General features: G+C 37.1%; 1 protein-coding gene across 1 annotated transcript in view; it reads right to left on the minus strand.

Annotated features, from left to right (window-relative positions):
- The window catches only part of FSIP1 (fibrous sheath interacting protein 1), a gene marked incomplete at both ends in the record, with an annotated part of 174,027 nt that extends 163,372 nt beyond the window's left edge, over positions 1-10,655 (minus strand). Inside the window, 4 exons of the mRNA XM_080809705.1 lie at positions 287-380; positions 1,912-2,066; positions 5,638-5,821; positions 10,530-10,655. Coding sequence (XP_080665831.1) covers positions 287-380; positions 1,912-2,066; positions 5,638-5,821; positions 10,530-10,655 — 559 coding nt within the window. The remainder of the gene's footprint in view (positions 1-286; positions 381-1,911; positions 2,067-5,637; positions 5,822-10,529) is intronic.
- Between the last annotated feature and the right edge of the window lie 3,386 nt (positions 10,656-14,041).

A 14,041-nucleotide genomic window follows, 5' to 3' on the forward strand; every position in this document is an offset into this window, starting at 1 on the left:
TGGGTGCCTAGAGGTATCTAAGAGGCACAAAAGTAAAGACAAAGACACTTTGTCTCTTTCCCAGTTTTTTCACTGTGCTGCCCCCACACCTGGAGCAGATATAAACCCTAGAAGCCTCTGAAACTTCTCTACACTCAGGATAGTTCCATATAATCCCACGTAATGCGATCATTTCCCCTAAAGAACAGTTAGGCTTAGAAAAAGAAAAAACAGATGAACTGGAAATCTTACTTTAATCCAAATAATCTATGACTCTGAGATAAAAACAAAGACAAATTTTACTCACTGGCAGTTTCTTCTGATGCATCAGTCAAAGCTAGAAACTTTTTTGTATTTTCCATCTCCTCATTACTTTGCAAAGTTTCACCAGTTTTTGCAGACTAATAAAAGAGAAACAAGTTTAAACATGCAAAAAGAAGGCAACTATACTCATCAATTTTTTTTTAATCCCATGAATTCCAAACTGTGTACGCACAAACAAGCAGATTCATTTGTATTTCTTTAATTAGGAAATTAATGTTCCTGTTCCCACAAAATTCTAGCAGTTAATAGTCTCAAATAGAGTTGGAATATATGTCTGTCATTACATAATGATTATCTTGGTTATCTTCAGCTTCTGTTTAATATGTCTATAACTAATTAGTAACCTAAAGGTACATCATCGAATTACAGTTTCAGACATTTCAAGATTGATGCTGTATTTTATTATGGGTCCAGTTATCATTCTTATTTCCAAACAAGTAAAAATTTGTTTTGAGATTCAATAAGAGTAAATGATAGACTAACTTTTTCTGCTAAAATTTACACAAATCATTTCTCTAGTTTAAAGCACTGCATTTTGCATGGTCCTTTCTTTCTAGCCTGTGGCCTGCCTGGGAATCTTATAAAAATGTATTCTTTTTTTTTTTTTTAAGATTTTATTTAATTATTTGACTGTCAGAGATCACAAGTAGGCAGAGAGGCAGGCAGAGAGAGGGGGGCAAGCAGGCTCCCCGCTGAGCAGAGAGCCCGATGCAGGGCTTGATCTCAGGACCCTGGGATCAATGACCTGAGCCAAAGGCAGAGGCCTTAACCCACTGAGCCACCCAGGCGCCCCATAAAAGTGTATTCTTAATTACTTCTTTTTTAATTCGTATTATCATCTAGGAAATTTCCTTGAAGTCAATCAACTAATCAAGGAGGAATTTATCAAAAACAACCAATCTGTTTTTATAATACTCCTTACTTTAAAAGCCCTCTCCTTTAAGGGCCAAAGTTCAAATATGAGCCAATGGCTATACATCAAGTCAGCGCAAACATCTGGTCAACTTCCACCTCTCAATACTACAGAGAATAAAAGGTCCAAGAAGGCCAAGGAACATTAACGGAGCACTAGAAATGTACTGAGACAGAAGCAAATACAGCATGGTCACAGACCATAAGCACTTCACAGCTTCTAAGATCCTGACTGGCATATGACACAGTGAACTCCCCACTTCCTGGTCACAAAAGTTTACTCAAATAATAATGGTCATCAGAGAGTTAAATGTTTGGTATATTTATGAATTTATCTCCAAACTGTAAGCTTGCTGAAGAAAAAGCAGACATACATTCTCGAATGTAGGCACCACATGACATTCTATTCCAGAGATGGAGAAACCCCAGCCTGAAACTGGGAAGAGAGGTCTACCGTGCTGTCCATGGAAAATGAATGTGTCAAAATAGTGCCTGAAATCTGGAATGCTGCTAAGTTACCTTGTCGAGTTCAAGAAAACTATCTCCCTCACCCGGTATGGACATATATGCACCACTGTCCTACTTCCACAAAATAAAACAATAAAGGCAGACCACACTGATACGATCATAGTCCATGCTTTTACTCATCTTAGAGGAAACTTTCTTCCATGTCAGCATATAGTAAACATTCCTTACCTTGAGTTCTTCCCACAGCTTTATTCTCATGTCTAGACCTTGCTTCTTAATTTCTTTTTCTCTATATTGTCTCTTCACCAATATCTTATCAAGCCTCCTCATCTTCTGAACAGCATCTTGAAGTTGAGAATCTAATTCTTTTAATTTGGGTTCATCTATATTTTGTTGAAAGTAGGAATAAGTTTGAAGTTTTATACAACCATAAAGTTTTATTTTGTGTTTTATTTGCTATTTGTTCTTTCATTCAACAAATGTTTATGGCTCACAAGAATAACTAACATTGGTGTCACGTATCTTGATTTACAAAGTACTTTCCATATTTTTTCATTTAATTATCTAACAACCCTGTGAAATAGACATTTATCTCTGTTTCAAGTTGAAATGACTGGATCTTTTCTTTTTAAAAATTTTTTAATTTAAGCATAATTGACACAAAATTTTACATTAGTTTCAAGTGTACAACATAGTATTCAAAACTCTATAACATGCTCTATGCTCACCACAAGCATAGCTACCATCCATCACCATATAATGCTATTATAAAACCATTGACTGAAAAAAAATAAAGCAATACCACTGACTGAATTCTCTATGCTGTGCCCTTTATTTCCATGACTTATTAATTCCATAACTGGAAGCCTGTATTTCCCACTCCCCTTTAAGTGTCCTTGAGTTCCTTCCATATCTTGGCCATGAAAGATGATAATCTGCCAATGAGCATAAATGCTCAATCTCAGCCATTCCAGGTTAGATAATTAGAAATGGCATATTCTAAAAAAAAAAAAAAGAAAGAAAGAAAGAAAAGAAAAAGAAAAAAGGCATATTCTGCTAAGAAAGACCAAATTTTGCAACTTTTTAAAATCCAGAGAGTCCAGTGTGTTTCTCTATAATGTATATCACTTCCTCTTTAAGGAAAAGATTATCTCCAGAAGGAAATTAGCTTATCCAAAAATAATACTGATCTTATTAATAAGCAGGCTTTGCAAACCTTATTGCTTACTTATTTCAAATGCAAGAGCCTTTAGTTCTAGTCCCTCAGTGCCAATCCTAGCACTCTCAGCCTCCATATAATATAGGTGGGCTATATGGCAGGAACTCATGCATGAAGGAACTCATGCAGTTCTGAAACAACAGAAACAAGTACAGCATAAACTAGGCCAACAGCAGGGTGCCTGGGGTGGTTCAATGGGTTGGACATCTGAGGCTTGATTTTGGCTCAGGTCATGATCTCAGGATCATGAGATCGAATCAGGGAGTTGGGCCCCACACTCAGCACAGAGTCTGCTTGTCCCTCTCCCTTTGCTGCTCCCCCACTTGTGCCCACACATGTGTGTGTGCTCTCTCTCTCAAATAAATAAATAAAATCTTTAAACTGGGCCAACAGCTAATCTCAACTATAATGCCTCATTTCCTGATAACTGTGATCCTGAGTCACCCAGCCCAACTTTGAGAGCTAACCACATCCCAGACATACTCTAAGTCAGCAGTTCTCAAAGTTTAGGACCTCCGCGTCTCTTTATAGCCTTAAAAATTATTAAGAACCCAAAACAGCTTTCTAATAGATGGCAGATGTAACATAAGTTACATCTATTGATAATTACCTATTAGAAATAAAAACTGAAAAATATTATACAGATTTATTTATTCATTTAAAAATAATGTTATTAGTAATTATATATTAACATAAAATAATATTTTTATGACAAATAACTATATATTTAAAAAATTAAGAAGAATGGCATTGTTTTAAATTTTTAATATCTAGCTAGATAGAAGACAGCTAGATTCTCAAATCTACTTGTATAATATATTGCAATCTCTTGTTTCACTTAAGAGTATATGAAGAAAATCTGGCTTCATAAAGACATGTACTTGGAAAGGGGAGGAGAAATGTAGTAACTTTCTCAGGTAATTGTGGATGTTCTTCTTTGATACTATATCAAAATTCAACAAGGCGTATTTTCTTAAAGAGCAGTTATAATGTGAAATTTATAACCGTATCAGTGAGATTTATGTATTTGTCCTATTAAAATCCATGCATCTATCTTTCATGCTGAATGGATTTTTTTACCCTGCACTGGTCACTTGGAAAATGATAATTCACTGACTTATGCAGACCTTCAAAATGTTAACACATTTTGGTGTATTTAAAATATTTTTTTAATTTGTTTAAATATTTAGTATTTTTTTAAATCTCATTGGTTGGGGCGCCTGGGTGGCTCAGTGGGTTAAACCCTCTGCCTTCGGCTCGGATCATGATCCTGGGGTCCTGGGATCGAGCCCCACATCGGGCTCTCTGCTCTGGGGGGAGCCTGCTTCCTCCTCTCTCTCTGCCTGCCTCTCTGCCTACTTGTGATCTTTCAAATAAATAAATAAAATATGTATTTAAAAAATAAATAAAAAATAAAATCTCATTGGTTAATACCATCATCATATTTTATCAGAAAAGTCTAAGTATTGGAATGGCACACACAAGTTTTCCAAAATTCTAATTTTCACTTGAAAGCCCAAATTTTATCATTGACAAAAGATACTGTCAATTATTTTCCTTGAAGTAGCAGGCTCATTTCATCTTTAAAAGAAATGGCTGCCAAATACCCAAGTCTAAATGTTAATAGTTTGTCTGTCAGTCATTCTTTTGCATAAGAATGGTGTTCCATGAACAAGTGGCCAGTTCAGTTCTCAACTTCAACTATCATACAAGTACTGTTCCTCAACACAAACTTCACATTTTGGTTTACAGCAGAATTGCTTTATATACCTGCCATTTTACCTCACAGGCAATTATAAAGATGTATACTTGAAAAAGCAAGATTTAATAAGATTAATAATTTTTACTGCTCCATCAAAGATGTTCTTGACTGGCACTGGCTATTTCTTTCTTCTGCCAGTGGCTGGTCATGAAGAACACAATGACTACTAGTACAATGGGATACATTGCCTTTATTCATGTGAAAGAAAGCATCAGCAATTTTACTCACCAATGCTTTTGTACCATCACTGCAAATGTCCATTCAGTGGGCAAAAAGGCAAATGGCATTATTTCAGTATTATAATGAATTATATTACTGATATATCAGTATTATGATGAAAGTAGTCTCACTTTGCAAAATTCCTGTAAGGGTCCCAGCAATCCCCCAGGGCTCTGCAGACCACATTTTTAGAAATGCTGTTCTAATTCACTCCGACCAGTATTAACTCAATAACCAGGGGGAAAAAAGGGCTCATTAAAAATCTAAAAGTTATTAAGATCAAATGGGATTATCCTGAAGAAGTCATGTATAAATTAGAGGATATATTTTATTGCATAATTAGTCATCAAAAAGATCAATAAACCATGTCATAAAATGCAGAAACACTTTCTACTTGATTAACGTAAAATGACCACAATAACAATTTTATTCAGTTATGTTTCTGTTTCATTATTTTATTATTTATTTCACAAATTTCATTATTTTTCTGTGTTTTTAAGTGTTTTAAGTGTTTTTTTATTTTATTATTTTTCTGAGTGTTTCATTATTTTATTTTATTCATTATTTCACAAATTTCATCATTTTTCTAAGTGTTTTTAAGGACTCCACATTATTCTAAATAAAAACCGGTGCTCACAAAGGTATGCCTCTTGACTATTATTTCTACCCAGCTGATAAAAAACATATGTAACTCTAATATTTGAACTATAATATCTGTCACTGTCATTACCCAATCACCTAGTGATTATCCTACCTGAACAGTCAGGGACTGTCTGATGTTGAACAAAGTTCAGACCTTCATCTGATCCATCCTCCACCAATTTTGGCTTTTCAGAGTCCTTTTCCCCTTTATCATCATTATTGTTTCTACTTTCTTCTGCATTGCTGCTGTCTGAGTTGTTCTCTTTACCAGAGTTCAACTTGATTGTAGTATCAACCTCAATTATTTCCAAAGAAATAGTTTTCATAAATAATATATTCTTGAAGACTTTACATTTCTAGACTAGTGTAACACTAATATGTGTATGTCCTCACATACTTACATTAGTGTTACACTAGTCTAGAAATATTACGCTTTTTAATTAAATATAATTTAACTACGCAACTAAATTTAGTAACATTTGCACCAAAGAGATATGTCCCATTGCCCAGCGATTTCCAGCAATATAGAGAAGGGGCAGGAATCAGTCCCACAAGGAACCATTCTCTGCCCACCCTGGAAATGAGGCATGATGGTGCCCACTCCCTGAGCTCACACTCGGATGGAGAGTCGGCACTCTGATGTCCCATACGATGGCCACTAGCTACATGTGGCTATGAAGAGTTGAAAAGCAAAGAGTCTGAATGGAGATGTGTTTCTAACAAGAGTCTTCAAGTCAGAACCCTGTGCTTTCGTGATTATTTTTTAAGCTAGTCACAGTTTTTCTATTTCATTTTGGTTTCTCTTTCTATTTTAGCAATGCTCATTTTGAAAACACCAGTTTGGGGCAGCTGTGTTTTCCTGAGAGAACAAGAAAAGACATCCATGGCTGCATGGGGCGGGGGGAGGGAAACAGGGATCTGACAGCTGCGAGTGGCAGTGAGAGTCACAGTAGAAGGGAACACAGCCCAAGGGAGAGGCAAAACCTGAGAGAGAGAGAGAGAGAGAGAGAGAGAGAGAGAGTCAGCCACTGCTGCGAGGAATACCTTTCCCCTCCCAACGGAAGAATCCAGCCCTTGGAGGGTTTTCTGTTCTCTCTGCATCCACGTGGTCAACTCTCGGCCACGGGAATCTGTGCCCCTCTGTGAATCTCCAGGGCAGAAGGTGGGTGTTATGGAGAATTAAGCTGCCAGGGACACAGGACGGCACAGAGCATCTCTGTTCCCCTGGACTAGGGCATAAGTCCCAGTGGAACTGAGCCAAGATTACACAGGCATTGTTTTTCTTATTTGTAAGTTAGGCCTCCACTGGTTTCATTCTATACTGGATCTGTTCAAAAACACACTTCTGTGAAAGGCCGGGTTAAACCCGTAAATTCCATAAAACCTAGTAAATCCTTGAGGCTACAGAGTTCTGTAAAAATGCTGAAATTGTTGGAAGAGATCACATGAGCCCTGTCGGTTATTTATATCTTGGCATAAATGAATTTGGCCGACCTTTCCCAGAGAATGGTTTTTATATAGGGGAATACAGAATATAGAAAACATAACTAGATATTAGCAATATACTTGGATGATAACACACTTCAGGACACAAAAAGACCTTTTATATATATCACCCCACATGATCCAAACTCTTAGAATGAATAAGAAGCAATGGAGCAAAAAGATGAAATTGGAGAACAAAAGACAAACTTTGCCCATTTTATAATTTTACCCACAGCTCCTCACTCCATTAGCACCAACCATCTTTTAGTTTATTTGAAAATAAACTAAGAGGGACGCCTGGGTGGCTCAGTTGGTTAAGCGGCTGCCTTCGGCTCAGGTCATGATCCCAGCGTCCTGGGATCGAGTCCCACATTGGGCTCCTTGCTCTGCAGAGAGCCTGCTTCTCCCTCTGCCACTCTTGTCTGCCTGTGCTCGCTCTCTCTCTCTCTCTCTCTCTCTGACAAATAAATAAATAAAATCTTAAAAAAAAAAAAAAAAGAAAAGAAAAGAAAAGAAACTAAGAAGGGCTTCCAGAAATTAAAAATATGTCATCAACTTTAAAAATTCAATGGATTAGGAGCACCTGGGTGGCTCAGTGAGTTAAAGCCTCTGCCTTAGGCTCCGGTCATTATCTCAGGGTCCTGGGATCAAGCCCTGTATCTGGCTCTCTGCTCTGCAGGGAGCCTGCTTCCCCCCACCCCTCTCCCTCTCTCTGCCTCTCTGATTACTTGTGATCTCTGTCTGTCAAATAAATAAATAAAATATTTTAAAAAAAAATTCAATGGATTAAAGAGTAGATTTGACATAGTATAAGAAAGAACTCAAAAATTCAAAAATATATGTTAAAAAATCCCCAGGATGAAACACAGAGAAAGAAATGAATAGAAAATATCAAAAAGAAGATAAGAGAAATAAAGGATAGCAGGGAAAATTTCAACAGATATTTAATATGACTTTCATGATGATGCAAGAGAAAAAAAGGAGGCAATATTAGAAACATTTTTTTTAAATGACTGAGAATTTTTCAAAATAAACAAAACACACAAATCCTCAGATTGAAGAAGTTCTGATCACCAGAAAGATAAAATAAATAAATCCATACAAAGGTGAGTAACAGTAGATACTGAAGACAAAGAGAAAAAAGTTAAAGCAACCAGAGAAAAATATCTAAACCAAACAGCACACACTGTAATGAATATCAGATTTTCAAAAGCCCTCTCATTGGCAACAACAGAGAGGCTAAATGTAAAATATAAAAATGTAACACATAAAACTATAACACTTTCAGAAGAAAACACAGGAGGAAATCTTTGGAACCCTGGCTTAAACAAAGAATTCTTGGACGCAACAAAAAAACACAAGCCTCAAAAAATTTTTGACAAACTGCAGTTAACAAAATTTTAAGTCTTTGCTCTTCAAAAGACACAGTTAAAAGAATGAAAAGTCAAGCTACAGACCAGAAGAAAATATTTGCAAATCATATATCTGACATGATATATAAAGAATTCTCAGAAGTTATAGGAAAAAAATACAATTTTTATATATATATATACACACACATATATATGTATATTAAAGGATATATAAAGAACTCTCAAAAGCTAACAATAAGAAAAAAATTACAATTTTAAAAGTCAGGCAAAGAAAACTAACACACTTGGGGTGCCTGGGTGGCTCAGTGGGTTAAAGCCTCTGCCTTTGGCTCAGGTCATGATCTCAGGGTCCTGGGATGGAGCCCCGCATCGCATAGGGCTCTCTGCTCAGTGGGCAGCTTGCTTCCTCCTTTCTCTGCCTGCCTTTCTGCCTACTTGTGATCTCTGTCTGTCAAATAAATAAATAAAATCTTTAAAAAAAAAAAAAGAAAGAAAGAAAAGAAAACTAAGACTTTCCAAAAGAGATACGTGGATTACAAAGAAGTACATGGAAATACATTCATTATTAGTCACCAGGAAAATGTGAGTTAAAATTACAATGAGATAACTAGTATATAACTATTAGAATGGCTTTAAAAAAAAAAAAAACTAACAATATCAGCTGGTGGTGAGGATGCTGAGCAGCTGGAACTCTCATATTTCTCATGGCAACAGAAAACAGTTTTGCAGTTTCTTATAGTTAAACATACACTTACCATACAACCCAGCAATCCAACTCCTAGGTATTTACCCAAGAAAAATTAAAAACTATTTCCCCCCCCAAAAAAAATTCAGTATACAAATATTAATAGCAGCTTATTTATAATCACCAAAACCTGCAAACAATCCAAATGTTCCTTAACATGTGAATGGATAAACACATTGTAGTACACCCACACAAAGGAACATTACTCATTAGTAATAAGCAGTTAACTATTGATACCTATAACAATAAAGGAGTCACAAATGCATTGTGCCAAAAGGGAAAGCCAGACTCAAAAGCTACACACTTTTTTTTTAAGGGCTTATTTATTTATTTGAGAGACAGAGATCACAAGTACACAGAGAGGCAGGTAGAGAGTGAGAGGGAAACAGGCTCCCGCTGAGCAGAGAGCCAAATGCGGGGCTCAGTCCCAGGACCCTGAGATCATTACCTGAGCCGAAGGCAGAGGCTTTAATCCACTGAGCCACCCAGGTGTCCCGAAAAGCTACACACTTTTTAATTCCATTCATATGACTCTCTGGAAAAAGAGAAACAATAGGTAGAGAACAGATCAGGAGTTTCCAGGATTAAGAGTAGGGCAGAGTGAAATAGACAAACTATGGAAAGAGCCCAGATGGCCATCAACAGATAAATGGATAAAGAAGAGGTGATATATAGATAGATAGACAGATATAGATATAGATATATAGATATTTTATATATCTATATATCTATATCTATGATGGAATATTACACAGCCATCAAAAATGAAATCTTACCATTTGCAACAACGTAGATGGAACTAGAGGATAGTTCTAAGTGAAGTAAGTCAATCAGAGAAAGATAATTATCATATTATCTCACTGATGAGGAATTTAAGAAATAAAAAAAAGGACCATAGGGAAAGATGGAAAAACAAAATAAGACAAAATCAGAGAGGAAGACAAACCATAAGAGACTCTTACTCATAGGAAAGAAACTGAGGGTTTCTGGAAGGGAGGTGGGGGGGTATGGGGTAACTGGGTGATGGACATTGAGGAGGGCACATGATATAATGAGCATTGGGTATTATATGCAGCTGATGAATCACCGAACTGTACCTCTGAAACTAATAATACACTATGTGTTAAGTAACTGAATTTAAATTTAAAAAAAAAAAGAATAGGAGAGATTAAGGACAAAGGGGTGGCATGAAGAAATTTTTGAGGAGTGATAGAACTGTCCTGTATCTTTATTGAGATGTGCCAAATGATCTAAAGTAAAATCCAAGAAGAAATCTGTGAGTGGTCCCAAAACATACCCTCTCAAGAGGATCCTTTAAGAGGGATATTAACAACAGTGTTGGTTTATCAAGTGCTAGAGTTCAAGAGAGGGACTTGAAATCATTTCTACACAGCAAGGTACCTTGAAGGATGCCGGTTCCGGTGAGAGTACCTCCAAAGAAGTACTCGAATCTCTACTCCCAGGACGTATTCTTGAACTTGAGGATGGTTTTGAAATTCCATCTAAGTTCCCCTTTATAATATCCATCGATATCCTGAAACAAACAAGAAATTAAAGCTAGTTATGACCTGTATGCTTGCATGTTTCATTAGAGTTAATGCACAGTTAGCTCAGAATCTTTGTTAATAAGGATTATGTTGCCACCAAAGTCACACTACCCTAATTCCGTCAAAAGACATCTGTGAAACAAAAAAAGACGTCTGTGTCCAGGGATTTTCTCTTACTATAGGTGGAAAACCTTGTGACCAGGAGGTTAGATGCGGAAAGTGGCTAAAAAAGAATGCAGAGTGACTGCTATCTCAGGGGCTTTCTGTGCCTCAAAAAGAAACATTTAGGGGCGCCTGGGTGGCTCAGTGGGTTAAAGCCTCTGCCTTCCGCTCAGGTCGTGATCTGGGGGTCCTGGGATTGAGCCCTGCATCAGGTTCTCTGCTCAGCAGGGAGCCTGCTTCCCCCCCTCTCTCTGCCTGCCTCTCTGCCTACTTGTGATTTCTGTCTGTCAAATAAATAAATAAAATCTTAAAAAAAAAAAAAAAAGAAAGAAAGAAACATTTACCGTGTCCTTGGCCTGAGAAGATACTCATAGAGCACCAAGCCTTTCAACCCAGATTTACTTCATCGTAATGATGCCTACCTAAGTCCTCTACTTTCTTCTGGTTTTGCCTTCCTTTTTCTATCTAGTGCTTCCTATTCTAGCTCAGCTCTCAGCTCTGACTTCTCCTCTCCTCCTTGGTACCACATTTTCATGGAGTACCATCTCCTGGTTACCACTCTTTTTCTATCAGTCCCCCCCTTTTAAAACCTATGATTCTACTTCACCCTCAGAAACAAGAGAACAAAACCTACTTTCTCTGCTAGAGGACACACCCTTACTATCTGGCCCTCTATTACCAACTTCTATTTTTCATGCAACACCATCCATAGGTCTGTCACCCCTCTGGTTCCCTATTCCGAGTGCTGTTTTCTGAAGCAAGGATTATTAGACAAAATGGTTTAAACTAGTGAGAGAACTTGAGCATTATAGGCACCTTGATTCTTCTAAACTGTGCCCTTAATCAGGACCATTCCAGATCTGCTCAGTAATGCTAGGGTATCATGCATGCTGAGAAAATGGAAGAAATAGGAGAATTCCAGAGTTTGCCTTCTCATACTTAGCTTTATGTGTAAATGGATCTTCCAGTGATCCTTCCCTAAGTTTCATAATCTCCCTAAATTTCTATTAATTATGAATTAAACCATTTCTCTCATAACAGAAAAAGGAAAGACAATTGCCTCTGGCCCCAGTAAGTGTAAACAATGTCCTTTTTTTACCCTACACAATGACTCATCTTTCTTTCTTTCTTTGAACAGTGGAGGCAGACTCCAGGGAAGTTTTGGATATAGGAGGAAACATAAACATCAACAATGCGTTGCTCCTCCAAGGCACACAGAGGGATAATATGATTTGTCAATGTGCCAAAGCCAATGCTTAAGGGACCAGTAGGTCAACTCTTTCCATCTTAGCAAATGAAAAAGGCATTGATCTCAACATTATTCAAACTCGGCAAAAGCATCTGGGCTCACTCAGGAAGGCGCTGACATTATTATTGTGGGATGACGGATCACCCTGGCCCATCACGTCACAATCAAAAAGCATAAGTCACTGAAAGGCCAAAAGTCTTGTAAATGCCATGAGCAGGCTGTCAAGGGAGACTGATTGCAGCTTACAGAGGGAGCAATGAGATGGAAGCATTTGCAGAGCCAGTATAATACTTGTCAGTAGAGGGAAAAGAAGAACAGAGAACCGTCAATGACATGGATCATCTAAAAAGCTCCAGAAATCTTCCAGTTTGCTTTAGAAATAGGTCTGTTCTCTTATGTTTGTTCCTGAAAATAATAAATTAAATAAAATAAAGTTCCCAGGGAGGGGGGAATATAACTGACGATCTTATGACTTTGCCTCTCTAGAAAAAAATGGATGAGGGCCATTGAATTAGGATCTTATAGATGGGTCTGAATGTCTAAGAAGAAATCTCAAGAGCCACAAAGAAATTCCACAAGAAAAATAAAGCATTGTCAAAGAAAGCAATCAAATGATAATTAAGTACTTATAATGACAGATGCACTAAATGTTGATTTAACCAAATACTGAGCCTTATCTATATTGAGTGTATGTGGGGAGGAGTACATAAAAGGAGAAGTAGTATAAGATATTAATCGGTCATGATAGGAAATCAAAGAGAATGCCCCAAAATTGATAAAGCCAACCCATAGTTAAGTAAGCATAATATTTACAAGTTCAGGATGGTTGCCTCTGGAGAATGAGACTAGGTACTGCCTCTATTTTCTTCCTTTGTAAATGTTATAGTAGAGTTTGACGGTTTTTACTACACTACTTAAATAAAAGTAAAAACTAATTTTTAAAATAATACATAAATGTAAAATAAGAAATCTCCAAGGGACGAAAAGGAAATATAAAGATAATTCACATAATAAATTAATGACCTACTAAAGATAACACCAAGAGCATAAATCAAAAAGGAAGAGACCAGTAGATTTGAACACATAACATTTAAGGCTCTTAAAAGTCAATAAACAAAGCAAGGGCAAAAATGAACTATTGAGACTTCATCAAAATCAAGAGCTTTTGCACAGCAAAGGAAACAGTCAACAAAACCAAAAGACAACTAACAGAATGGGAGAAGATATTTGCAAACGACATATCAGATAAAGGGCTAGTATCCAAAATCTATAAAGAGCTTAGCAAACTCAACACCCAAAGAACAAATAATCCAATCAAGAAATAGGCAGAGGACATGAACAGACATTTGTGCAAAGAAGACATCCAGATGGCCAACAGACACATGAAAAAGTGCTCCACACCACTCGGCATCAGGGAAATACAAATCAAAACCACAATGAGATACCACCTCACACCAGTCAGAATGGCTAAAGTTAACAAGTCAGGAAATGACAGATACTGGTGAGGATGTGGAGAAAGGGAAACCCTCCTACACTGTTGGTGGGAATGCAAGCTGGTGCAACTACTCTGGAAAACAGCATGGAAGTTCCTCAAAAAGTTGAAAATAGAGCTACGCTACGACCCAGCAATTGCACTACTGGGTATTTACCCTAACGATACAAACGTAGTGATCCGAAGGGGCATGTGCACCCGAATGTTTATAGCAGCAATGTCCACAATAGCCAAACTATGGAAAGAACCTAGATGTCCATCAACAGATGAATGGATAAAGAAGAGGTGGTATATATATACAATGGAATACTATGCAGCCATCAAAAGAAATGAAATCTTGCCATTTGCGACAACGTGGATGGAACTAGAGGGCATGATGCTTAGCAAAATAAGTCAATAGGAGAAAGACAACTATCATATGATCTCCCTGATATGAGGAAGTGGATGGAGATGCAACATGGGG

This window comes from Martes martes (genome assembly GCF_963455335.1).
Source record: "Martes martes genome assembly, chromosome: 7".
Lineage (NCBI taxonomy): Eukaryota > Metazoa > Chordata > Mammalia > Carnivora > Mustelidae > Martes > Martes martes.